Source organism: Equus przewalskii, chromosome 11 (assembly GCF_037783145.1).
Source record: "Equus przewalskii isolate Varuska chromosome 11, EquPr2, whole genome shotgun sequence".
NCBI classification, from domain to species: Eukaryota; Metazoa; Chordata; class Mammalia; order Perissodactyla; family Equidae; genus Equus; species Equus przewalskii.
The window spans coordinates 28,737,255-28,763,137 of NC_091841.1; the positions used below are offsets into that span (position 1 = coordinate 28,737,255).

A 25,883-nucleotide genomic window follows, 5' to 3' on the forward strand; every position below is an offset into this window, starting at 1 on the left:
CTCTAAATTTCACTTATCATGTGAATCAGAGTTGCCTTTATTATTCATATTACTCTGTAAGTTTTCAAAGAAATAGATAATTATACTTACATCAAATATAAAAAATAGTTTGAACTCAGAATTCAGTAGCAGTACTTTAATATTTTTGTAGAACAAATTAACCATTCAGGTATAAATGCTACAAAATATAAAGTTACGGATATAAAAAATGATTAAGGCTATTAAGCATTAAACTTGAGTTGTACACAATGTTTGATGAGAATAAAATTGATATCACTTTGAAAGAATAAAAATACTATACTGTGAACTGTGAGAACATAAACAAGCGTGTGGGAAACAACAGAGAACAGAATACACGTTAAGAACTGGAAAGAATTTCCGCCCCTGTGACAATCAAAAGAGCGACAGGTTAGATAAGTGTGTACATACATCTGCTCGACCTCCGCTCGCCCGCGGTTCTGCCAGCCTTCACCGTGTCCTTTCCCGTGTGCTGTACTTTGGGTTGAGTCTGCTGATGGTCATTAGACAACTTGCCTCCATTTCTCCTGCCATTCACCACCATGTTCTTGGCTTCTCCCAACCACTTCATACCCACAGACAGCCTGACCCAGGTGCATTTAGTCACTCTCTTCAAATAGCTTAGAGAATAATTTCAATGTTCTCTCCTAACAGAAACAAAATATGGAAAACAAAACAAAACGGGGAGGTAAATACATAAAAGGCCATGCTACACAGACCCTTGAGAAAGATACAAAATATTAAAAGTAACTTAGTAATTCATGTTTCCACTTTTTAAAGACGACCTGGCTCCCCAGCCATGCAGCGTCATGCTGAGGTCTACAATGCCCCCGACTCTGAGGAAGCACTCACTCCATCAAGCTCATTGCTTGTGCTTCAGACAGGGGCGGTAAATACTAAGTGCTCAATAAATAGTTGCCTTTCAGTCACCGATAAGCAGCCTCTTTGCTCCTTATTACGCTGATACCCAGGTCTACTCTAACAATCTGCTCAAACCGCATGTTTTGGTAACATTCCACCAACTTGGTGAGAAAACTGCAAGGAAGTTCTGTCTTCCATTCTGCGGAAAGCTTAAGAGGCATCTAAGTTACGCTGTGTCCACAACAGCTCTGTTACGTCTTTGTGTTGTTGTTAGTTTGAAGTCAACATTCAAGGCATATAAGGGACCAATATTCAAATATCAAAGCATTACCCATCACGAAATGCCAGCCTTAGCACTCCTTTACAATGGCCACAAAGCTTGAGACGTCATTTGTTAATACAGAGGTATCCCTCACTATCTGAATTCTTACCAGCTGAACTTGGGAACTGAATAATTGGGACAGTGCGAGTTGCTTGGATTCACCAGGACCTTTGGAAGCGAGCGTGTAATACATTATGCCTGTTGGTAACGGAACGAGAAAAAGGATGTCCATGATATCACCTCATTACAGAATTAGGCTTTAGTGTAAATCAAACTAAAAAGGCTCTAAGACAAGAAAGCAAAAAAGAAAAAAAAAAAAAGAACTTTAGAACTAACAGGACCTTAAGATCCTAGTACGACGCCTTCAATCTGTAGATGGCACTGAGGCCAGACAGACTGAGGTAACACGCCAATGCCACACAACCGGCCTGTGGCAGGATCAGGCACAGAGCCCAGCACTGCTGCCCAAGGCTCCCTCACCACACCAGAGGGCAACTTCCCTTATTGTTTACAAACACACAGAAAAGTATAAATGATAAATTATATTGAAGTACTCCCAGAAATGTATACCTGGACATGCCTTGAATGATACACAACACAAACGCAAAACACTAACTTTTACTTGACCTCAGATCTCTTTCATGTCACAAGAATCTTGTGTGAATTCAGAGTGGGATAAAATGTGTGTGTGAGTGATTAGGTAAAGAGGTAAAAAATACCTGGTCCATATTAAGGATACTTTTACAATTGTTCTCTAACATGTATTTTTCTCCTCGTTCTTTCACTATTTAAATTCAATAAGTATTTCACTTTAATTGTGCTTATCTTTTGATTCTTATAGGTTTCACTAAACCCAGAATAATACCGCTGCTTAAATAATAGGAAAGGGTGAGTAAAACTATTGGTACATCAGTTATAAGCTAAAGATTTTTCAATTATTACATTTTAACAAATTAAATATAAGACCTGCTATAGATGATCAAATATCCTACATTTACACTTAGAAGAAAAGGCACAGAACTCAAGAGCAGTATACTCCTGAAGCATAAAGGCAAGGGAAGCTTGCAAAAAAGGCAATGCCCCATGACATTCTCACTTTCTCCGGGCCTGGAACAGACGACCTGGCTGGCTGGCTGGCTAACCCCTTCACGTTCCAGGAAGCCTTCCTTGCCCCTCACGCCAAATCCAGGCAGACACTGCTACGAAACTAAAGCAAAAGCCCCATGTTGCTACACAGCAATGGTGTCTGCCTCCTTAACTGACTGAGAGTTCCTGGGGTCAAGAATTTATTTTTCTTTTCTCTAGCACAGCACACAGTAGATCAGAGGCACTCAAGTGATTAAAGAATAAATAAATGAGGTTGTGGTTTAAACCACCTAACAGAAACTGTACTTCTGTATTTTTTACACTGTAAATTAAAGTGACAACCTGCCCTCTTCAAATCCTCTTCTTTCTCAAGGTGCGCGTGCTGTTAAAGGCAGCGAGAGAAGCTGCTGCGCAGGCACAGGTCCCACAGGAGTCACTGCCACCACCGCCAGCACCCCTGCCCCACCACTGTGCTTTCGGGACCATCCCCTAGTTCTGCAGCTCTACAGAGCAAGGACGAGAAGGACAAGGTAAAGCGCCTTTGGTCCTTTAGGAAACCCATCTCAAGAATGCACACATGTGACACACAACTTAGGGATAATGACTCAAGAATGTGTTTTTAAGATTATTCAGAGCCCTAATATTCCTCAACAAGACATGAAATGTAACTATCCAGAACAGAAAAGAGCAACATAGCCTGAGACAGAATTAAGAGACAAAAGAAACAGCAAGTCATCTCCCCACAGAGAATCCTTAAGTGCTAACCGAGACGCCCACTCAGGGAGAAACAGCAGAGAAGGTGGGATGAGAGCCCACCCGGGTTTCAGTGAACCCTCCAGGTGATTCTGCCGCCAGCTCCAGTGTGAGAACCTCTGTTCCAAGTTACTCATCCAGTCACCTGACCACCGTTAGCGCAAAGAACAGATGCCAACACTTTAAGAAAAATGATGGCATAAAAAATTTTAATTTGAGGAAATTATACCTATCAATCTAATTTTTTTCCTAAGAATTACAAAAAGCTCACCAATAAATCATTTCAGCAGCACATTTCAGCGCAGTTTATGGAACTCAGACTGAGATCCACTCTAACGTATACATAATTACAACTACATGTGCGTGAATGACCCAAGGCGGAGCAAACGCACAACCCGGGCCTCACTCACATCGCGGTCAACTGATACGATTTTGCTTCACCTTAGGGGGCGCCAGTGCAACGGGCACTCTGTCCCTCACAGACGCGGCTGGACTGCACCAGTATGAACACACCGCGCACGTCTGATCTATCCTCACAGAGGCTCCGATACTTTCCACACATCCAGATAACAACGGCTGTCATTAAGGCAAAAGACACTACTTAAGCTCACAGGGGAATATTGTGTAAAAGTAGTTTTAGTAAAGCTATCAGAAATTTGGGGGCTTCTTATAAATTTTTAGCTCAAAATGAATATATACTCTAATCATCAGGTCATCGTTCGTTCTGCCCTCACGAGAGTGGAATCCGTTCCGTTGCCTCGATCTTTCCGATAAGACTACAAGCCAGAAGAATACTTACATATGAAAGGTGGAGACGGAATTTTCAAAGCCAACAGGAGCCGACGTTGCGGGCGCCTGTGGAGACACAGGGCTGCAGACACTGGGTGGCCAGCAAAGCCTAAAGCCTTCCCGGCTCCCACAAAGGTCCCCCAACATAAACACGGGTGCAGTCTCTGGCTTGGAACACAGCTGGATTACATGGAAATACCACATGGTCTTGGCTTGGTTGATAGTGTCTGAGTTAACTGGCCACTGACTATATTTAGAAGTAAAAATTAACTCAAATTTATCCCAAAACTGGCCAAAAAAAAACCTTCAAAAAAGGAGTACTGACCACTCCTTAAATGGCATAACTGCTACAGATCTTTCTCTGTTCTGGTTTCCCAATATAAAAATCAGGAAAATTATTAGACATCTACTATATTCCAGACACTGTTCCAGGCACTGAGGATGCAGCAAAGAACAAAACAAGGTTTCTGCCCTCATTTGGGCTTATATCCTAATGAAGAAAGCCCTGGAAAATAACAAATTAACAAATAATGCCCGCACCTTGGAGAAAATAATGCCATTTCCAAGTGGCAGGGAGTGTCTGGGTGGAGCAGGGCGTGATGGGGAAAGGCACACAGCACTGGGAGAGCGCACCAGGCAGAGGGCAAGCACATAGCTGAGGGGAAAAGCAGCTGGAGTGTCTGAGCGACAGCACAGAGCCCAGAGCGGCTGGAGCAGAGTGAGGGGGAGCGAGGGGCAGCAGGGAGGCCAGCGAGCTGCCAGAACCAACAGCATGTAACAGAGAGCCTCAAAGCCACTGCTGACATGGGGGCACTGACTCAGTGAGGACAGCAGAGGAGGGCCCCAGTCCAAGTGACAGTTCTGAAGGCCTATGCTAGGCTTGCTCTGTGGAGAGGGGCTCACAAACGACTGCTTTTAAAAAAGTAGTTTTGATGAAGCTACTAATAATTTGGGGGGCCAAGAGAGAAAGTGCCCATTAAGAGACGACTGCAATAAACCAGAGAAGAGACACCAGCGGCTGGCAGTGGCAGAGGTGGCGAGGAGTGGTTAGTTTCAGGCTCTTTTCTGACGGTTGTGCTGATAGACAGGATCTGCTAACAGACTGTGGGAAAGAAAGAGAACTCAAGTATGTCTCCAAAGTGGAGCTGGAATGAGTACTTGCGGGGGGGACAAAGGCTACAGAAGACCCGGTTTGGCGGGGCTCGTCGGGGTCAGGGGGAGTTCGGTTTGGTCATGTCTGATGCCCACTAGAGACCAAGCGGAGATGCTGAGAGGCAGCAGGATACAAGGGCCTGGAGAACAGGTCCAGGCAGGCTATATAAACTTGGGGTCTGAGTACTAATGGTATTCAAGCCATGGGACAAGAGGACTTCACCTAGGGAGTGAGTACAGATAAAAGAAGTCTAAAGACAGAGGGGGCGGACACCCTAACAGAGCAGCAAAGGATACTGCAAGGAGCAACTAGTGAGCAAGGAGGAGCAGCAGGAGCCAACTAGGGGCCAGGGCCCACGAAGGGAGGACCCACCCGGGCAGAGACGACAAGGCTCACAAGGCAAATCTCTCTCTCTTTTTTAAAGATTGGCACCTGAGCTAACAACTGTTGCCAAACTTTTTTTTTTTTTTTAATTCTTCCTCCAAAAGCCCCCCAGTACATAGTTATGGATTCTAGTTGTGGGTCCCCCTGGTTGTGCCATGTGGGATGCCGCCTCAGCATGGCTTGATGAGCGGTGCCATGTCCATGCACAGGATCCAACCTGGCGAAACCCCGGGCAGCCAAAGCGGAGCGCATGATTACATTATTTATAACAATTATATCAATTGTTTCAAGTAAGAGAAAAAGAGTAGAAATTTCATTTACCAGAAGAAACATATGTAAATTAAATTCAGAGGGGGGGCGAGGATGGGAACAGGACAGTTAATTTGAAAGCAGTACGCCTTGAGAGAGTTTATAAGGATCATTGTTTAAAAAAATGTTTTTAAACTAAAGGATTAGTTAATTCTCTGGACTGGAGTGATAAAGATCGATCAAGTGTGGTAATGGAGTGAATTCCTGAGGGTACTGTGCACGGTTCTGCTCCCTCTCACAAAAATGATGCAACCAGGCTCTAAGGAAACGCAGTTGCGACGATGCTCCAGGACAGGCAGCACCATTCCTGAGAGGTTTACCTGACACTGAAGTCAACAGGAAAGGAAGACTCACACTTCACGTGCTTTCACTGGACCAACAGGCAGGAAAGGAAGCACGCACTTCAGATTCTAGTACCAAATACAAATCAAAGGGCAGCAACGTAGGATAAGACAAAATATACTTGCAAACTGCTAAAATGAGAGTTGCATTTAAAGAGCAAAGTATTCAAAGAAGAAACGTCTAATCATATTACAATACCACTAAGGTAAAAAGCGCACACACGCCCCACCATGCACTCCAGATCACTAACAGCAATGGCTATCCTTGGGGGAATGGGGTTAACATTAAAAATTTTTCCAAAATGTTTACAGTGAACTTATTATTTACAATTAGAAACAAACAACCCCTGATATTTGAAAAAGTTTCAAAAGCAAGCACAGAGCTGATGCACAAAAACTGCGCTTGGCTCATGGAAAGCACCCTCTCTGTTCGCGGCACTGCCCGGCCCTCCTATCCTTCCACTGCCCCTTGATGCACACGAAGGGGATTATCAGCTATTCAGCGACTTCTGAGTTAACCGCTCGTGCACAATTTGAGAACTCTGGTTCCAACTCTTTCTTACATAAAACGTTAGACAGGAGTTTTGTGTTGAATGTCCTAAATGCAAATCAGGATTTTCAAAAATCTGTCAGAAAAATGAAAACATGGATTCGGAAAGATTATCAAGAATGTTAACATAATTCCCACAACAGCACCAAGAGCTCTAGCCAGTGTACACGGTGAACTTGTCCATAGTTTATCTTAAAGAAATTATCCAGTGGCAAGGAAAAAATCCCTAAGTGGTTGAAAAGGAAGAGGTAACACGTTTTTAAAAAGCAGGCTCCAGCTTGCTAGAGGACTTTTGGAAATCTTTATTGACAAAAAGCAGAGCAAACATGTTTCAAGTGATTCAGCTACAATTTGCTAAGAAAACAATCCAGTACACCAAATGGTTAATGGTATTATCTCTGGAGAATGATTACAAGCAATTTTTACCTGTTACATGATATATTCTTCAAAAGGTTCAACTTTTCAAAATGGGCACATATTACTCTTATAACAAAAAATTTAAAGATATACATAAAAAGGAAAATAAAGCAGACTTCACAAAAATCCTTCTGCATCATTCACAAGTATGTAAGTTAAAGCCAATTTTTAAAATCTTAAATACAGCAATTCAAAAATCAAACTTCTAGGGCGATCTGTCACTGAAATACTTCAAGTTTTCGACGCCTTCGCTCCTGGATTTTCTGATGCTCAAGCGTCACAATCCCAGACTCTCAGGAGCTTGATGTTTAAAACAAGCACAAGGAAGAGAAGCACAAATAAAAAGCATGGAAATGAGAGAAAGCACTGTCCAAAGAGGAAATCAAAAACAAACACTCACACCCCAACAGACAAAAGAACCCACACGGACCAGGAGCGAGACTATGAGGCTGGTATCACTTCCAACAACGTCCCAGAAGAAGAGTGAAAAACCAATTTCCCCTTCTAGGGCCTCACATGTCTGGCCTATCTCGCATGTGAAAATTACATGCAATATAGCAACAACACAAGTATTCTGAGATTGTTACGAACTACCAATAACAGACCTTACCTTAGCAATGCCTACCAGGTCCTGCAGGACCCAGCCCCACCTGTCCCTGCCCTTGCTCCTGCTGATTCTCTGGACACAGCCTAGCTGACAGCCCTCTCGCGTGTGAGGCATCTCCCCACCACAGGGTCTTTGCACTTGGGATGCTGCCACCTGCCTGCCAGGCCCGCCCATCTCCCAGTCCTCCACCCCCCAGACTGCCTTGCTACATACTTTAACATTTTCCTTTCATGGTGCTTATGACAACAGTACTCACTTTATGAATCACTTAATGACACCTGCCTTCCGCCTGTGGCATAAACCAGCTAAGGCACACTTTCACATCACTAGAACCCAGCACCAGGCCCAACACACTGCAGGTGGACTCACACCACATCCCCCTTTCTAGTCTCAAACCAACTGCCACATATAAGCCCAAGCGTTCAGCAGTTCTTTCCCTCAAAACTAAAGTTACAAAAGGACTCTACAACACAGCAAAGAACTCCAAATCAGTCCGTATGAACGGCTGTTCCAAATCCACCTGCAATCACTACATAGCCAAAGTTCCACGGAATCCTATAGGAATAATTCATACGCTCAGGCCAATATGAGAGCCCTGCAAAGCTATCAGAAGCACTTGTGGTCAACATTCCATCACAAGACTACAAGGCACTTTGACAGGGCAATTGCTCAGTTGCCAATTTGTTAGAAAACTACCATGAATTCATGATCACTTTATCCTTAAAACTTGCTCCAATAAGTACTGTTGCTGGAAAATGAATCTCACCTGAGAATTTAGATGACTTGTCCGAGTTCAGCCAGTGCTATGAAAGAAAAGACCTGGAGATTTTTTTCTTTCTTTCTCTCTTTTTGGTGAGGAAGACTGTTGCTGAGCTAACTACCATCTGTGCCAATCTCCCCCTATTTCATATGTGGGACACCACCACAGCATGGCTCACTGAGCACCCTGGATCCGAACCCACGAACCCTGGGCCACTGAAGCAGAGCACACGAACTTAACCACTACGCCACTGGGCTGGCCCCTGACTTTCGTTTTTCTGAATTCACAATTAAGCCGTTACCTAAGGCAGAGCTGTTGCTGTAAGACTGGCACTGTCATGCAAATTCAATGCTAACGTGGTATCTAGCAGCACACTCCAGAGCAAAGAATAGGAATTATGCTCATAAAACAATCGATTACTAATATCATTTTACTACAAGTACCATTTCTGCTTTCCTCTTCTAGCTTTCATAGGGTCAAGCCCACATGTTTCGGCTCAGCGAATTTAGCAGCCTTCCCAAGCAGCCTTAGGTGGTAAAGCCCCGTTAGGAGCAGTAAGGAAATGGCCCCCACTTCCAAACAGTTTTCCACCAATGTGCTAACAATGCCCGCCCACCCCCTGTGAGGACAGAACGATGGCAGAGCCAGCTCCACCAATCGTGCTGCACTGGCTGCGCTAACTGCTCTACCGGAGAACGCAGGAGGCCGGAAAACCATCTCCAAAGACGTCAGGTCGTAACCTGGAACCCATGAATGCTAGCTTATAAGGAAAAGGGTCTTTGGAGATGTGATTAAATTATGGATTTTGAGGTAAAAGAGACTATCCTAGTGGGCCCTAAATGCCATCACACACAGAGGACAGGCAAAGACGGGGTGATGCGGCCAAGCAGAGGAACGCCACAGTGACCAGAGCTGGAGGAGGCAAGGAGCAGACTCGGGCGTAGAGCCTTGGGAGAGGGCCCTGCCCACACCTGGACTCCAGCTGAGGGGGAGTGGCGGTGAACTTCTGGGCTCCAGCACTGTGAGGGCATTTCTGTTGTTGGAAGCCAAGTTTGTGGTAATTTGTTACAGCACCCACAGAGAACTAATACAGAGACCACGAACAATTAACCAAAGTCAAAAGGCTTTACGGTTAACAGACTCCAGAAATACATACAATTCCAATGTCACAGGAACAGAGATTTTAAACACCTTTCTAAAAACGACTTTTTAAGTTGTTTTATGTACACTCTTAAAAAGTCATTTTCTCTCTTCAAACGCAGGTATGACACACGGCTCCAGAGAGCGCTATGTGGATTCGGAAGATAAAGCTGGTGTCTCAATTACACATCTAATTACTCACGCACTGTGCTTAAGGCCCATTAACCAAGACCTTCCTTAGAAGTGTTATGATCCAATATTTTTATATTTATATAAAAACTTACAATAAAAATGAAAACGAAAACTATTAGAATTTTTCATTTAGCAGAACATTTTGAACAGCAGAGTATCTACTACTGGTAAATCTACAACCAGACGTTTACAACACTTGCTTATTCGGCCACTGATCTACCGCTGGGCAAGTATCAATGCCTCTCTAACTGCCTCATCACAGAAAATACTGCTTCACAGTTTACTTATCCATGTCTAACCTGTATCACAACAAAGGATTCCATCTAAGAAAGATTCGTGTCTCCAACTGTCTCAGGAGGTATTTCTAAAATAAAAGTTTTAGCAGGTGTGGTTGTTGAGGGGAATTCTGCCCCAAAAAAGCCTGCCTCCTCACCTCTCTGTATGGGCTCCATCTGCTTACCTGGTAGCGCCTGTAAGTAAAAGCAAGGAGGCTTCCTTTCTCACTTTCCTCTGAGACCCAAACAGGATTTTACTTTTCTATTAACAGACGCCACCTTGTGTCAAAAGTCTGTAAGTACAGCCCACAGTTGCTCAGTTAGAAGCTGAGAGGTCAGTAGAACAAATAATCAATTCTTACTGGGCAAAGGCGAGGATGAGGAAAAACTTCCAAAAGGCGATTCTTGCGCTGGATCTTAAAGGCCCAGACTGCATCTGCCAGGCGGTGGACTCTGCCGGAGGCAGTGCACACAGTGGTTGAGGATGTGGCTCTGGATGGAGGCAAGACCCCTGGGTCCCACCCTGGCTCCATTCATTACTCTCCAGCAGTGTGACCACGGGCAAGTCATTTACCCTCACTAAAGCCTCATTAGTAACATGAAAACAGCGCCTACCTCTTCGGCTTGGCACAAGGATTAAGTGAGCAGAAACTGCTAATCAAAGTCTCCAACTGTTTCTTCTTTTCAAGTAACGAAGGCAGAAACAAAGAGGGCCAGACACGACGATGCACTACTCTACTCGCAAAACTTTCAGTCAAGTAGACATTTCCTCTCCATGCCTCATCTACCGTAACTCCCACAAGAAAAAAAACCCACATCGTCTCATCCATGGAAAAAAGTACAGATTTTCAAGAGAATAAAAAAGGACTGGGGGGGGGGATGCTAATTTATGACACAGAGCTGAGATCAGCTTTGCTTTTCCTACTGCTCCTGAAGAGAAGGCATGTGACTTCCTTCCGGCAACAATGTATAATTAAAAACCACGCCAAACTACGCCTCCCATATCAACATGCACAGGGACCACAGATTCTGTTACAGTGGAATTTAGCTTGTTGTGTATCTGGTAAAACTTTACTTTTTCCTACTGTAACTCCATTTTTAAAAACAACAAATAATAGCTCTTCCATTCATTTAGTGCTTCCTATATTCATTTTATCATTTAATTCTCACACCCTGTGAAGTAGGTACTTTTTTTCGGTTATACAGATGACAGGTTGGAGAATTTGCTCAGTCGTACTCCAGAAAGGACCCCACTGGGAGAAAAGCACGATTGGAGGCAGAGGGAGCAGTTAGAAAGTTAAATGCAACAGTAGCAGTGGGTGGGGAAAGAGAAAAGCTCCAGTGTTTCAAATGTAAGCTCCACAAGACCTGGTAACAAATTAGATACAGGTGGTGAGAGACAAGAGAGGAAATAGCTGAGTCAGAAATCTCTAGCTGCGGCAAAAGTTTCAGTTGGGGAGACTGCAAGATTGTCATTAACTGAGTTAGGGACTACAGAAGGAATGTTTGCAGAAAAGATGAGAAAGTTTGGATTTGATACATCTGAAGTGGGGGCGGGGCACCACCCAGGTGAAGTTGTCATGTTAGAAGTCAGGATAGAAGTGGGGACTGTGAAGAGATTAACATTAATAAAAGGACTTTACAGTTTACCAAGCATTTCAACATTATCTCAATTCAAAGAATCATAGAACTGCAGAACAACAAGTCTTACATTAAAAGAAATAGGCTCGGGCAGATAAATTCCCTGCCCAAAGCAATTCACTTCTTCTGACCAAAAAAAATTCTGAGTTTTATCATGGGCAGTTAGAGGAAAGAAAGAAGCAGAGGGAAGAGAGAAGGAAATAAAATGAGCAGCAGACACACACTGGCCCTGCAAGAGAGAGAGAGATCTTGCAAAGCAGCATCCCCACTAAGAGCGTTTGGGGACATGTGCTGTTCAGTGCTTAGCACAGTGTCCAACACACAGCTAAAAGAAGTCTGCTCATGACGCGAGCGAAGAACCGAAGGACGCAGGGCTGACTTGGCAGTCCTCAGCACAACACAGACCCCTCTTAGCTCTCACTTTCTGGGCAGCATTTCACACTACTGCTCTGCTGTGATCCAAGAGCTGGGCTTATAACTTCACGTGCATCACCTCATTTTCTTCCATCACAGTCATTTAACATATACAATATGTTCAATATACTCATTAACATATAAAGAATCAAATTATATCATAAAAATATTAAGTATATACAATAACATATACAATACTACTATCATCCTCGTTTTACAAATGAGAGCAAGCCTTGAGAATTAGAAAACACTTAAGCCAAGGCTGGGCTGAGAGAGGCTGTACATTCTTGACAACAAACAAGAAAGCAATACAATCCTGACTCAAATTTTTAAGCATACTTTGTCCCATATTTGAAGAATAAGACCCTAGAACAAAATAGGCATGGTTCCTGATTTCACGGAGCTCAGAGTATAGCGTGGGAAGAGACACAATCCAATAAGTCTGAAACTATAATTCTGGTGAGAGCTATAAAGGAAACAAATAGGATGTCAGAAGAGAGAATAATGTAGGAATAGACTGTAGATTGGATGATCAGGGAAAATACATCAAAAGGATAAATATAGAAACATACCCTTTTCAGGGGGAGGATCAAAAACACTCCTTGTATCTATCTACAGCCACCAAACAAATATTTTCTGAGGCAACTGGCTTTGTCTAAACCCTCCCAGATACTGAGGTCTGTTTCCGCTTCTCTTTTAAGTGGGGGGGGAGAGGTTTCCCTGTGGGCTCTCCAGCCCCACATTCCACTGGCTCACTGGCTGAAGGATCAGGCCCTCCTTTACTCCTCAGTCAGGGGAGCCTTCTTTTCCTAAAAGTAGGTTCGTTTTCTTGATAAAAATGTCTATTTCTCCACACCTGAAACAAAAACCATTTCCTTAAAAATCCAAACACTCCTCAGAGCTCATTAAACTGTATGAGACACTTCAACCTTGTTATACAAATCAGAGAGACAAAACGAATCACTCTGCAGACCTAGAATCCACTGAATCCAACATTTACCAAGAACCCACTGGGAGCCACTGGGCACTGTTCATGGTGCTGGAATCCTGGTTGTGTCCAGGGAGCACTAGAGGGCGCACGAGAGCTTCAGCTTTCAGGAAAATGGGGCAGGGCTACTAGGTGAATGGGGAAGCCTGTGAAAACTCAGCATCCAAAAAACAGGGCAGAAGGGTGCAGAATAGGAAGCAGAATGACCCTTCACTGAAGCGGCCTTCCGCCTAAGACCAGTGCCATTAGAAATCTGCGGACTGGGCGTTCCTATAAAGATGGTGCGAACTGCAATATAGGTTGGCTTCACCCTAATACACGACGGAGGGGTTCACCAGCTTGGCAACCCCACAGGCAGGTGAGAAAGATCTCATCACTACAAATGAGATGGCTAAAGCTCAGAAACAAAGTTGCTTTTCTGAAGTCAAACTGCTATTAGGTGGTGAGGCTGGGTCTAAAACCCTTGTGTTTACACTGCAGTCGGTGGTTTACTGCAATACTTGAGGCACATGTGCATCACCCGTAAATAAAGAGGCTTAGCACTAGGGAACACCCTGGGCTAGTTATTTTTCTCTTCAGTGTACTACTAGAATACAGAAAAGAACACAACTTGCAGAGATGCAATTGACAAGGAGCCATATAGACATTAAGAATCATGCTTTTGAGACCACTGATACACCCTAGTCTCTCAATTCTAAAACCCAAGTGATTGTAAGCTATACCATCAATTTATTAACATGCCAAAAAGAGAGGAAAAACCACAGGGAATATACAAATGAATTATGCAAACCTATTAGAGAGATGTCGAAGTATGATTAAAATAGCTCTCAGAAGTGAGAACATAGGATGGCAATTAAGTGTAAAAGATGAAGTATAACTTAGGATTACAGCGGTCTCAGAGGCTAATGCTTAGTTATTTTACAGACGAAGAAGCTGAGGCTTGGCCCTGTCAATGTCTTACACAGATAATGACAGAGCAGCGCTGACTCCTACCCCACTGGTCCTTCAACCAGCCCCAGAATGACATGTACAGATGGTCATCATCATCACACGGAACCCTAGAAGACTGCGTGGCGTTTGAGTTTTGTCCTGCACAGGCACCAGCCAGCCCCAAACCTGGCTGGCAGACGCAGGAGCCCGAGGCAGTGAGCGCCCAAACTGGTCTGGTGGTCCTAGGAAGCCTTTAGCACGATGGAAGGAAAATTGTGATGCAAAAGATAATTTAGTGCATGAATGACCATGGATCAGTGACTTTTTTCTCCCTTTTGTGAGACTATTTTAAGAGTTAACGCAAATGGTTCCTGGTTCCATCACCAACTATATAAAGACGATATACCCTGTCTAACTCACTGCCTCCAAGCAATATGAGGATCAAAAGAAATTTTTTTAAAAAGCTAATGTTGGACATTAATGTGGATTTACAAAAATAAGGTGATGAGTTTTTCCTGTACAGATGGATTTGCTCTATAGCACGCCTTTAAAATAGTAAAATTCTGTAATGTATTTAAAATAAGATGTGCATGACTAAAATTTGGGAACGTGTCTGTTGAATAAAATAAGATATTTTTGTAAGTGAAAGTGCTTTCTTTAATTTGACTAGGACAAAGAGAAAGTCGGATCACATTCACAGAGAAATACAGGGCTAGAGAGTGACCAGGCATGACCCTCCCTCTCAGCCCACACCCCTCATCTTCCAGGAAAGACCGAATAACGGGGCAGAGAAGGGGCGACAACAAGAACTAAAGTAAAAACAGAACTGTAGTTTTTTTGGAGCGGGGAGGAGGAGTGTAGAGTTTGTAGAAAGAATTTAAAGAAAGCTGTTAATCTTCCCCCGGTTAAAACTCCTTTGGTCACAGCCCTAGGGTGCTCCCTGCCTGTCTGCTAGAACCCCTCCTTGGACAGCTTGCTCGGTGGAATGCAGCCATTAAAACTGCAGGGTTTAATTCACATTTCAAACTTAAGAGCCTGAGACAGGAAGTATATGCCTTAAGATTTTAAAGCTGGCAGTCTATCCAAGACAGAAATTACTTTTCAAATCACTGTGTTCTAACACTTAGAGCCCCTAAGGCTTGCGATTGGAAGTGCACTGGTTGGTTTTAAGTTTTATCCTGTAATAATTTGGGCTTGTGCTTCTTGTAGCAATTAAAACTGTTTCCTAAACCAAACACGTCAGTAAAATAAGTTTTTTCCCCCTCAAAAGTAAATAAAAATCACGCTGAAAAAATAAGTTATATTTTATACAAAACCTTATTTCGATTGCATAGAGCTGTATCTCGGATACAACTACCCTGCTCTCTCCTCACATTTACTTAGTAAATCTGTGTGACCAAGTGTGTCACAGTGGAGCAAAGATACATGGTCCTTGTCTTTAACGCTGTGTGGAAGACTCAATAATTAGAGTGTTCTGGAGCTGACACGGTCTTGTAACTCTGGCCCACGGAGGAGAAGGAACTTGGTGACTGGAGAGAAAGTAAAGCTCATATATGGTGGGTGGGAATACAAACTACTGGCATCAACCTGATGTATCGGAAGGGATTTGCTCTCATGAGCCATGGGAAGGGCACTCCTGTGGGCAGGGAGCTGTTCGGATGCTATGCACACAAATGTCTTTGCAACACAACCAGATCACATACTCATGTCCTATAAACCCACAAATTGATACTCAAAGAAAAATCAGATTCAATCCCAGATTTATATGACCCAAGGGAAAATTTACAAACCAACATCCCCCACCTACAAAACTTTATGCTCAAAGACAAGCAAACAACCTGCTACCACTTCCTTCACACGCATATCCTGCTATACCCCCCACCACACCTCCCCCCAGTACTGCCCGTTGGTATTTGGTTCAAGTAGAGAGAGTTCAAAACATAAGCAGTTCAGTGTGCACAAGAAGACAGATGAAAATACAGGCAAGAGAGCACCTGGGAATTACTGTGAAAGTTTGGTTTCAAAGTTTATGGATAAAACAATTGAGCCCCATGCTACTCTCCTCTTGAAGGCTAAGTATCCATAATATTCCTTTCCCCCCCAAACTAAGCTGTTTTGTTAATGACAACGTTTTTTAATAACATTAGAACGGACATATTTTGAAAAACTAAATACAAACTACTAATCTTGCTAACTTGGAGATTAATAAATTAACACTTTCATCAAGCGCCTATCGATAACCTACGGTGCACCTGCCCCTGGGCAGAGGCAATAACTAACTACTCCACAAGCTCACAAAAAGCTGAGAGGATGGGCAAGTAACCAACCAAATATAATACAATATAACAGCGGCTCAGGGACCCCAGAGGAAGCGTGCCTTCTCTGGATCGGGCGAGTCCCTGCACCTGCGTGTATGAGCGCCTCCGCCAGGAGGGAACACGGCCCTGGGCCTTTCTGAAGGATGGGCGTGAATGGGGACAGGGGGTGGAGGCATCTGGGCAGGATGTGACCAACACCAGCCATGGGAAACTAGTGGGGCTGGAGCTTGGGAAAAGGAGAGCCGAATGTGGAATGTTTAGCGAGTAAGAACTGGAAAACGCGCCTGAGCTTTAATCCCACACACGCTGGGGTGAAAGCGTTTGTGGACTTTCATCTCGGAAGACAGGGAGCCTCGACAGCGAGCGCCACGCCTGCGGTGCAACTTGCGTTTGAAACGTTCGGCTACAAAGTAAACTTGTATCTATAGCAAGTAACTCTCCAAGCGCGCTTTTCAATAGGTACAAATTATCTGTGACGATTTCAGGCAAAACCGATTTCCCCCTCCCTTTTCCAAATGGGCTTTTACACTAGTCATCAAACTTTACAGCTGTGCTCTCGATAGGAAAGACTACAGGAAAAAAGTTTCAGCCGCTTCGGATGATGCTACGCAGCAGCCCTCAGACCTATCAGGCCTTCAACTACACTTTACACGAAAACACCTGACACCTAAGAAGGTCCTGATGAAGAGAATGACAAGCACGACCCATCAATTCATCTGCCCACTACTCGAGACAAGATCATTTGGCAAGTTCTTGAAAACCAACATCAAAGAACACAGGTTCGCCTCCTCGGTCTTCCTAAAGTTTCCCCATCCCACGGAGGGGCAGCAAGAGCCGCAGAACCGGGTCAAAGGCACCCCAATCGAGAGGGAGCGCACTTCTCCGGGTCCACCGCGCTTCTGTACCCTTCCAGCAAGGTGGGTCCAGCTGTCATCTTGAAAACGGGCTCGTCCCCCTCTCACAGGTGGGAGGGACTCGGACACACAGCATCTCGGGCCATGGGGGAAGGACAACCGAGCCACTCTGGCAGGACCAGCCCGTTTCCTCGGGACCCGGGGCAGGGAGGCCAGAAGCCGCAGCGCCGTCCAGGGAGGGACCGAGTGGGGAGAGGGCCGGCCCGGGAGGAGACGCGAGAGGAGGCTCGAGCCCAAACAAAAACAACCCAAAGTGGAGCGCGGCAGAGGGAGCAGATTGGGCGAGCCCGTTCCCGGCTGCCCATTGGAGAAGAGGGAAAACAGAGTCCCCCAATCGCGAGCGCCGGGGCTGCTCCCCTCGTGCGGCCGCGGGCCGGCCCGGCGCTGCCCGGCGGCCGCTCTCGCTCCCTTCCGGCGGCGGCGCCCCCTGCAGGCCCGCACCCCGCCGCCGCCGCCCCTCCCCGGCCGCGCCCCCCGCCCGCCGCGGCCCCCGCCGGCCCGCGCCCCCGCCGCCGCCGCCGCCGCCCGGCGCCCCGCCGCCCGGCCGCCCGCGCCCCGCTCACCGCCGGCCCGCCCGCTCCTCCTCGGGGCGCGTCGAGGCCCCGCCGGCCCGCCGCTGCGCTGGGGGGCCCGCGCCGCCCGGCGACACTTCCCCGTCCCCCACGAAAATTAATCACCAAAAAATAATTCCACAGAAAAATGGAGAGTAAAATCCAAGATGGCGGCGCCCGCCGCAGCACCGCCCGCTCCCTCCGCTGTCGGGAAATGAGTCCCAGCGCGGCCCGAGCCCCCCGCCCCCACCGCGCCGCGCCCCCGCCGCCCCGCGCCCCGCGACCGGGGCCTCACCTCGCCTCCCGCGCGGCCGCGGGGGCCCAGAGGCAGCCGCCGGCCGGGAGGCTCCGCGTCCGGGGTCCTGGCGCCGCGCTGCCGCCTCCGGTGCCCGGACGCCCTCACCTCATCGCCCCGGAGCCTCGCCGCCCGCGCCGCAGACGCGTCGCCGCCCCCGGTGAGCCGCTCGGACGCCGCCCGGGAACGGTGGAAGGACACGAAAAGGAGTGCCCTCGGCCGGGCGGAGGGACACCACGCCGGCTCGCGCCGCCCCGGCCGCCTCTGTTGCTTTTACGGGACTCGGCGGGGGGAGGCGGAGAAACACGAGAAAGAAATGAGTCCCCCGCCGGGTGCTCGCGACGGCGGAGGGACAAAAGGCGAGGTCTGAGGGGGCCGAGCCGAGCCGTTGCCTCTCTGGGCTCGCGGCGGAGGGATCCGCGCCGAGCAGTCAAGGGATCCCTCCGCCCCTCGCTGCCCTTTAAATCGCGGCTGGAGGCGGCGTCGCCGTGCGCCCCTCGGGCGCCTCCCCGGCCCGATGTGTCTTCGCCCGTTTGGTCCCCCGCCCTGGGCCCTTGGCGCCGCTGTACCCACCGGGGACAGCTCCCGAGCCGGGACGCGGGACATCCCTGGGGGCTGGGCAGGCTCCTCGCCCACTGCGTCTCCCGGTTGCGGCGAGGGGAGGTGGCCCCAAGGAGGCGAGCTTCTTTGTTGTGGGAATGGGTGTCATCGGAGGCAGATACACCCTTCAAGACCATGTGGGCAGCCCGGGCATTCCATCGCGCCATGGGGGAGGGAGGAGGAGGGGAGCGTGCATTCATCGAGCCACTGGCTTCCCAGGGTCCACCGGCCATTTCCTGAGCACCTACTGTGTGCCGGGCTTTCCGCGACACAGCGGGATCGCCATTCTCGCCCTACTTGGGCAGTGCCAGCACCAAGGATGCAGCCCCCTCGGGGAGCTGGGGCAGGTCGGGAAGGCGCCGAGGGGCTCACCCGCACCAGGTGCTGCGCTGCAGGGATGGGGCGAAGCCCCGCCCTTTGTTGGCTCAGGCCGTCTGCTGATAATGACTACAAAATAACAACCGTGAGAGTAACATGCATGCGACCTTTCCGGGATCCCAGGCACGTTCCCAGACTTTGATGCCCCGTCTCATTCACTCCTTCCAACAACCCGCAGGAGGTGCGGACCGTTGGGGTTGCCAGTTTACACGTAAGGAAACTGAGGCACAGAGAGGTTAGGTGACCTCTAAGACAGCTAGTCAGGGCCTGAACCAGAGCCCTTGCCTAGTACTCTGGTGAAACACGCAGACATCGAGGAGAAGCCAAGGCTGCCACGGGCTGCCAGATGCAGCGGGGTGGTGCCTAAAGGTGTCCGCGGGGAAGCCGGGGACCTGACGCGGATTGGAGCAGGATAGGAAGAGGGAGTGGTCGGGAAATTGCCCTGGGTGGGGGAAAAGGCTTCGGCTTCCGGAACTGAGGGAGCAGGTAGACCGATTCCAGGAAGAACCCCACTCCGCCTTGGTTTCCCAGCGTCCCCAGGGCCTGGCACAGAGTAGGCACGCCATAAAGGATGGCACAGTGGAAAGTGTGGGTGGACACAAGGACAGTGGTCCGGCTAACACCAACACAGGTGCTTACCTCATTTTCCCTCCTCCTTGACCTTGGGTAGTAGACACGATGCTTATTATTCCTTCCACACATGGGAAACTGAGGCACAGTGAGTTGCTGAGGGCATGTGGCTAACAGGCAGAGAGGTCTAGATCTTCAAAACCAGAGCTCCTCTCCCGGCCCTCACCTCCCCTCCCCACCTCCCCCCTCCCAATACCGACCTGGGGGATGGGGGGCAGAGCCTCCCCACCTCTCAGGTAAAGCAGATCCAGGCACATTGCTCTGTGCTTCCTGCTCTTCCACTCTAAAAGCCACGGGACCCTCTGTGGCATCATAGTCGCCCTACCACGGTCCTCTTTGCAAACGCATCTAACAAATGATTGCTTTGGTCTCATTAGCTTCTGATTTATTGCTAGACTTTCCAAGATTTTCATAGTGCATGGCTCCAAATACTCAAATTGCGCCCCACTGAGGCTGCCTTTGCCACACACCCCCCACACTGGATGCCCCTCAGAGGTGTGCATGGGAGGGAAACACCGTCTGCCTCCAGTGGGCAGCCACAGCCCTGTGTGGACCCTCCAGGGTCTTCATGCCCAGGCCCCACATCCAGCCATGCCTGGGGCAGCCCTTTACAGCCCTGAACACCAGTGTCCTCCCTGCTTCAGACGTTCCAGAGTCTACCCCAACACGGACCCCTAGGGTTGACACGCAAACCCCCAGGCCCCACGGGCTGCCAGATGCAGCGGGGTGGTGCCTAAAGGTGTCCGCGAGACTCCCAAGATGCTGGCACCTCCGTTTATTCACTGCCCAGTGCCAGACCAAGTGTTCTGGGCAGTGACTTACAAGGGAACAGTCCTGACCTGCAGCCTGGCAGGAGAGAGAGATGCGCAAACCCAGGCACAGCTTCCTCTCAGGCTCCCGGGTTCTGGGTTTGTCCCTCCCCCAGCCTCCCTGCATTGCTTCCAGCCTCAGCTGAGGAGCCTAGGGCAGGCCGGAGCTCCTGGCACAGCTGAGTTGGGGCTCAGGACCTTGATGGAGCCATGCTGAAGAGATACCAGCTGAGCTGGGCAGAGGGCACAGCCCCGAGCGGCCCTCCTGTGAGAGACTGGAAATTCGACTTCCCCGCAGTGAGCGTGGCCAGCTGGAGGCCTCCTCCTGCCAGCTGGCAGAGGCGGGGGGATGGGGGACAGGAAGTAGTGTGGCCAGGCACCTGCCCAGCCCCCACGTGACAGGCGCATTGGCATTTACACTGTGAAGGCTCTAGGTGCCCCAGAGTGGAACTGCTAAGCCACAGAGGCAGTGGACCACCCACCCCACCCCGCCCAAGCCTGGACAGAGGGAAAGATATTAACAACCCTAAAGAAGGACTAAGTCCGCGGAAGGGGCCTGGCCAGCTCCGGAAGCACCAGGAGTGCCAGCCCAGAGCTGACCTGGGAGCGGTGCCCTTGGTAGGGCACCGGCTGAGACCACAGAGCCTATTCCAGTCCCGTAGCAGGGTCCAGGGGACACCCCAGAGACCCAGCCTGGTCCATCAATGCTGCATCACTCTCCAAGTCCCCTTCTTCAAATGCCAGGTTCACCCAGTGACCGGCTGGCAGGGATTTGCTTGCTGGGATCCTTTGCCCACAGGGAGGGCCCACAGGTCGTGCTGACCCCAGAATTCCAGGCTGGGTGGCGTGTGGCTTCCCGTTGTAAAGTGATATGTGTCAGCTTTTGGACTCTGCACGCGTGTCTCACCCGGTCCCCCACCCCTGCCCGGAAGACCGGGCTGTTCTGATGAGAGCAGGTGGTCCAGACTTGTGGGGAAAGGAGGGGGCATGCCCAGGACCATTCCGGTGACCCATCTGGGTGGCTGCCGGCTCCCTGGCTACCTGCCTGACTACCACTGGGCCCCCTGTACCATCCTTGCCTCCCACCTGTGCCTCCACTGCCCACCCCTCCTTTGATAGATGAGGAAACCGAGCCTGTGAAAGGTCGCATGATCTCTCGAAGGCCCCGTAGTCAAGAGCGGCAGGACTCTGGCAGCTGTGAACAGGGGCCTGGCACAAAGTCTGGCTTGGATTTGAATCCTAGCTCTGCAACTTAGCAGCCATGTGACTTGGGGCAAATGGTGTAGCCTGTCTACACACCATCCTCTCACCTGTGCAAAGGACCTGCCTAAGTCCTCTCACTCAGAACTTTAAAATCATTTATGGACTTAAGATGCCCCAATTCTCGTCTCCAGCCTGGACTTCTCTGAACTTCTGACACCAGACACTTAGGTGTTGAATAGAAATCTCAAATAGAGTGTGGCCATGATGGAGCACATGCACATGCAAGCAAACGTCCACCTCTCGGAGAGAGATTCTTTCCATTGCTCAGGTCAATACCGAGCTTTCATTCTCCATCAATGGCCTTGGTGGTTTTTGTTTTTTTTCTCCTTAGCACATATAACCATCTAGCGTATGTATCTTTTTTTTTTTTTTTTTTACACAGGAACTAACATTTATTAGGCACCAACTATATGCCAGCCCCTGAACAGGGCAATGGGAGCTTGGAGATGAATCTGACAAAGTTCTGCCCTTCCAGATTCAGGGTAAGCAACTCCACAGTGTGGCCAGTGCTGGACACAAGGAAGCCCCTGGCTGTGGGAGCCAGAGAAGGCTTCTGGCCCCAGGTGGAGGGGCAAGGAAGGCTGCCCAGGGACCAAAGCGATGGGTGAAGAAATGACAAGTGGCAAATATTCCAGGCCAAGGAAACTGCCAGTGCAAAGGTTCTGGGGCAGGAGAGGGCATAGGTCTTATTCTGATAAAGAAGGAGGGTCAAGGCCCAGAGGGAAGCTCAGGCCAGGTCACAGAGGCCCTGGGGGCACCAGGGAGCCATGGATGAGCTTCACTTAGGGGAGCGACATAGCATCTGTATCTTTTACCTACTCATCATCCACTGGCCATCTCTGCCTTCCAGGCTATAAGCTCCTTGATGGCAGGGGGCTGGGCCTGCCTTGTTCACTGCTGTATCTCCAGCATCCAGAGGCTCGATACATGAAGGACGATGTTAGCCTTCCAAGATTGTTACGGGAGTAAAAGGAAGTGAAGGCGGTTTCTAACCCCTCTCCCGTCTCTGGGGCCTCAAGCTGGTCAGCTGAGGAGGCTTCTCCACCCCCAACCCTGACAAAACGCACACGCCTTTCCCTGCCTTTCAAGCTCAGAGGTGTCCTGGGATTTCTGTCCGCCTGGGACAACCAGATGGCCCCAGGCACAGCCCTGTGACCCTGAGGGCTGGTACTCTTTCGGATTCCCACCACACACCCTCTTTTGTCTTCTCCATCACCAGCAAAAAGAAGCCCAGCCGTAGTCACCCCCGTCCTTTCACACACACCTAGAAGTAAAGACAGAAAGGGCCAACGGCAGCTGAAAAGCTCGTCCCCTCAAGGGCAGGGAATGCTTAATCCTACTATTTTTTAATAATTTCAAACTTACAGGAAGGTTCCAAGTCTAGCACGAAGAATTCTTTTTCCTGAAGTCGCTGCCCGGATGCTCCACAACTTCTGAGCACGTTGGGATGTGTTTGCTTCCGACTGAGCTGTCCCCGCGCCAAACTGGACCAGGAGGACCGAAATCAAGAAATAGAGATGGGTAGGTCACTGCCATTTAATCTTCAGACTGTACTCACATTTTCCCAGTGACCCCAGTAATGTCCCTTATTGCAAGGGAACTCGTCCCAAATCCCACGGTACCTTAGCTGTCGGGTCTCTTCAGCTTCCTTCACTCTGGAACGGTCCTCACGCTTCCCTCGACTTCTATGACCTTGGCATTCTTGAAGGTTACAGACCAGGGATTTTGTAGTATGTCCTTCAATTTAGGTTTTTCTGAGGATTCCTCGTGATTATATTAAGGTCGGGTATCTTTGGCGGGAATGTCACAGTAACGAGGCTGTGTTCTTCTCATCACGTCCTATCGGGTGGGGAAGGACTTCCATGTGACCTGTCACTGATGATGTTCTCTTGCGTCACTTGGTTAAGGGCTGTCTGCCAAGCTTCTCCACCGGAAAATCTCTTGTTTTCCCTTTGTAATAAGGAAGTGTTCAGTGGAGAGGCATTTGAGAGGATGTAAACATCCCATTCCTCATCAAACCTTCAATGTATTAATATATTTGTGTCACTCTGGACTTCTGGGTTCCTGTTTTGTTCAATAGGTTATAATTTGTTCCTTTCTCTCCCTCTCTTTCTCTCTCCTTCTTTTTCATCCCTCTCTCTCTTTCTCTTTATTTCTCATTCTCTCTCTTTCTTTCTCCCTTCAAAGATAGTTGTGGCAGCTTTATTTGTACTGAATGGATAGACAAACTGTGTTCTATCCGTGCGATGAAATCCTACTCAGGAATAGTAATGAAGGCGCTGCGACATAATGAACCTCAGAAACTCTGTGTCGGAGTAAAAGAAGCCGGAGGTAGAGAGTACAAGTTGTTTGATTCCAAGTAGGTGATGTCCTAGAACAGCGAAAACCTCATCTATGGGGGTGGAAATCTCCGGACGGGTGGGACTGACGAAGTAGGGGCATGAGCAGCTTTCTGCGTGATGGAAAAGTCCTCTATCCGGGGGTGGCTCCCCGGGTGCACACGTTATGGAAACTTTCCGACTGTAGCTCTAAGTTCTGTACAAGTTACTGCATGTAAATTATACACCCAAAAAAGACGGGGGAAATCTGGACAAGACGTGAATTGAACTGGGCTAGCGCTCAACGAAAACTTCAATTCTTTCACGACTTATCTCACGGCCAAGTAAATTTCGCAAAATAGTTTTCCCTTGGGTGTTTCCCAGACATTACTTGTGGGAATGACCCAGGTTTGAAGTGTAGGCTCCAGGGTCAAGGTGAACAGGAGGGAGCGGAAGATTCTTGCTTCTCCGTCCAGATACTGTCAGTGCTGGCTGTTGCTGAGTGATGATGTTCAAAGGAAGGAGGAAAAACTGCTCCTGCTTCTAATAGACTTGATGGAAACTTCCAGAACCAGGTGCGCTTCTCCTCTACAGGCCGTTGGGCCGCCTCCCAGCTGCTGTCTGGCCTACTCTGGACTGGAAGCCTCAAGCCAATTTTAAATTGACCTTGGTCCTGTCTGGCCAGGATCTATGCTGTGTGCAAAGTCATCTTTTTGCTCTATCTCATCACCCTGAATTCCCTGGTCATACCTCACAGATACACGCTGGGGTATTGGCTTGTCCCCGGGTAAAGTCCTAGGGGTGGCAAGTCAAAAGTAGAGATGAGGGGCTGGCCCGGTGGCACAGGGGTTAAGTGCGCACGTTCCGCTTCAGTGGCCCGGGGTTCGCCGGTTCAGATCCCGGGTGCGGGCATGGCACCACTTGGCAAGCCATGCTGTGGTAGGCGTCCCACATAGAAAGTAGAGGAAGATGGGCACGGATGTTAGCTCAGGGCCAGTCTTCCTCAGCAAAAAGAGGAGTATTGGCAGCAGATGTTTGCTCAGGGCTAATCTTCCTCAAAAAAAAAAAAAAAAGTAGAGATTATTTTCCTCTAGAGCATTCTGGGTGGCCAGGCAGAGAAGGTGACTGACTGGGGCCTTGGCCCTGGCATTTGGAGCAGAGACCCTGGCTTCAAAGTTGGGGGTCCCTAGAGGTTCAAGAAGGCCTTCGGGTCCGGGAGGAAGCTAGCTCACCGAGGGGGAGAGAAGGGGCTCCGACCATCTCTGTGTGACTGTTCTTGTTCTTTAATCAGAGAGTAGAAACAAGGGGACAAGCCCCCAGGGAGCCAGCCGAAAGGCTAAGCAACAAAGAATCAGAATCTTCCTTTCCTTTGTCCTCACAATCTACAGGCACAAATTCCACTCCCCCGCCCCCAGGCCTCGCCCACGGCGGTGCCCAGGCCTCAGCGGGGACCCTCAGGAGACTGGACCCTCTGGCAACTGCGGCCCAGATTAGGGCTCACTTTAGGGCAGCCAGTTGCCAGGGGAACCGGCAAGAACTTGCTGGAGCGATGGAGGTCTCTGAGGAGAAGGCCCGGGGGACGTGCCGATGCGTCCAGAGGTTGGAGGGGGCAACCGATTCCCCAGAGTGTCGGAGCAGGACATGCAGTGGCTCTGCAGGCCAGGCCCAGGTCCCTCCTGTGCAGCTAGTGCCTCTGGCAGCCACAGCCCCCCGCTGGTCCAAGCCCCCAGCATCCTGTTTCTGAGCCTCTGAAGGCAGAACTGATCCCAGGCCCGGACTCCTCACAGGCTCTATCTCCTTCAAAGGACTCTAGCCCAAGCAGGGAGAGTCACTTAACCCAGAAAGGGCTCAGCCCAGAGGGAGGTGGCCGTGTCTCC

The 25,883-nt window shown here is 48.9% G+C and overlaps 1 protein-coding gene and 1 long non-coding RNA gene across 9 annotated transcripts in view; one reads left to right on the plus strand and one right to left on the minus strand.

The window, feature by feature from the left end:
• The window catches only part of KMT5B (lysine methyltransferase 5B), a 53,385-nt gene extending 34,683 nt beyond the window's left edge, over positions 1-18,702 (minus strand). For 2 of the 5 annotated variants that reach the window (XM_070564335.1, XM_070564331.1), the window contains exons 1-2: positions 18,009-18,360; positions 430-665 (exon numbers count right to left, since the gene is read on the minus strand). In XM_070564335.1, coding sequence (XP_070420436.1) covers positions 430-589 — 160 coding nt within the window. In that variant the 5' untranslated portion in view covers positions 590-665; positions 18,009-18,360. Of the gene's footprint in view, positions 1-429; positions 666-17,725; positions 17,904-18,008; positions 18,415-18,581 lie in introns of those variants that run through there. The other 3 variants (XM_070564334.1, XM_070564333.1, XM_070564332.1) reach the window with 3 other exon arrangements.
• LOC103551273 (uncharacterized) lies at positions 16,462-24,696 on the plus strand. Of its 4 annotated transcripts, XR_011523945.1 has the most exons (5): positions 18,033-18,168; positions 22,071-22,170; positions 23,056-23,209; positions 23,876-24,047; positions 24,483-24,696. It is a non-coding gene; the product is annotated as an uncharacterized lncRNA (long non-coding RNA). The 4 variants fall into 4 exon arrangements; XR_544972.2 differs by lacking the exons at positions 18,033-18,168; positions 24,483-24,696 and adding an exon at positions 16,462-17,165 and having other exon boundaries at positions 23,876-24,264; XR_011523943.1 differs by lacking the exon at positions 24,483-24,696 and having other exon boundaries at positions 23,876-24,264.
• The last annotated feature ends 1,187 nt before the right edge of the window (positions 24,697-25,883 follow it).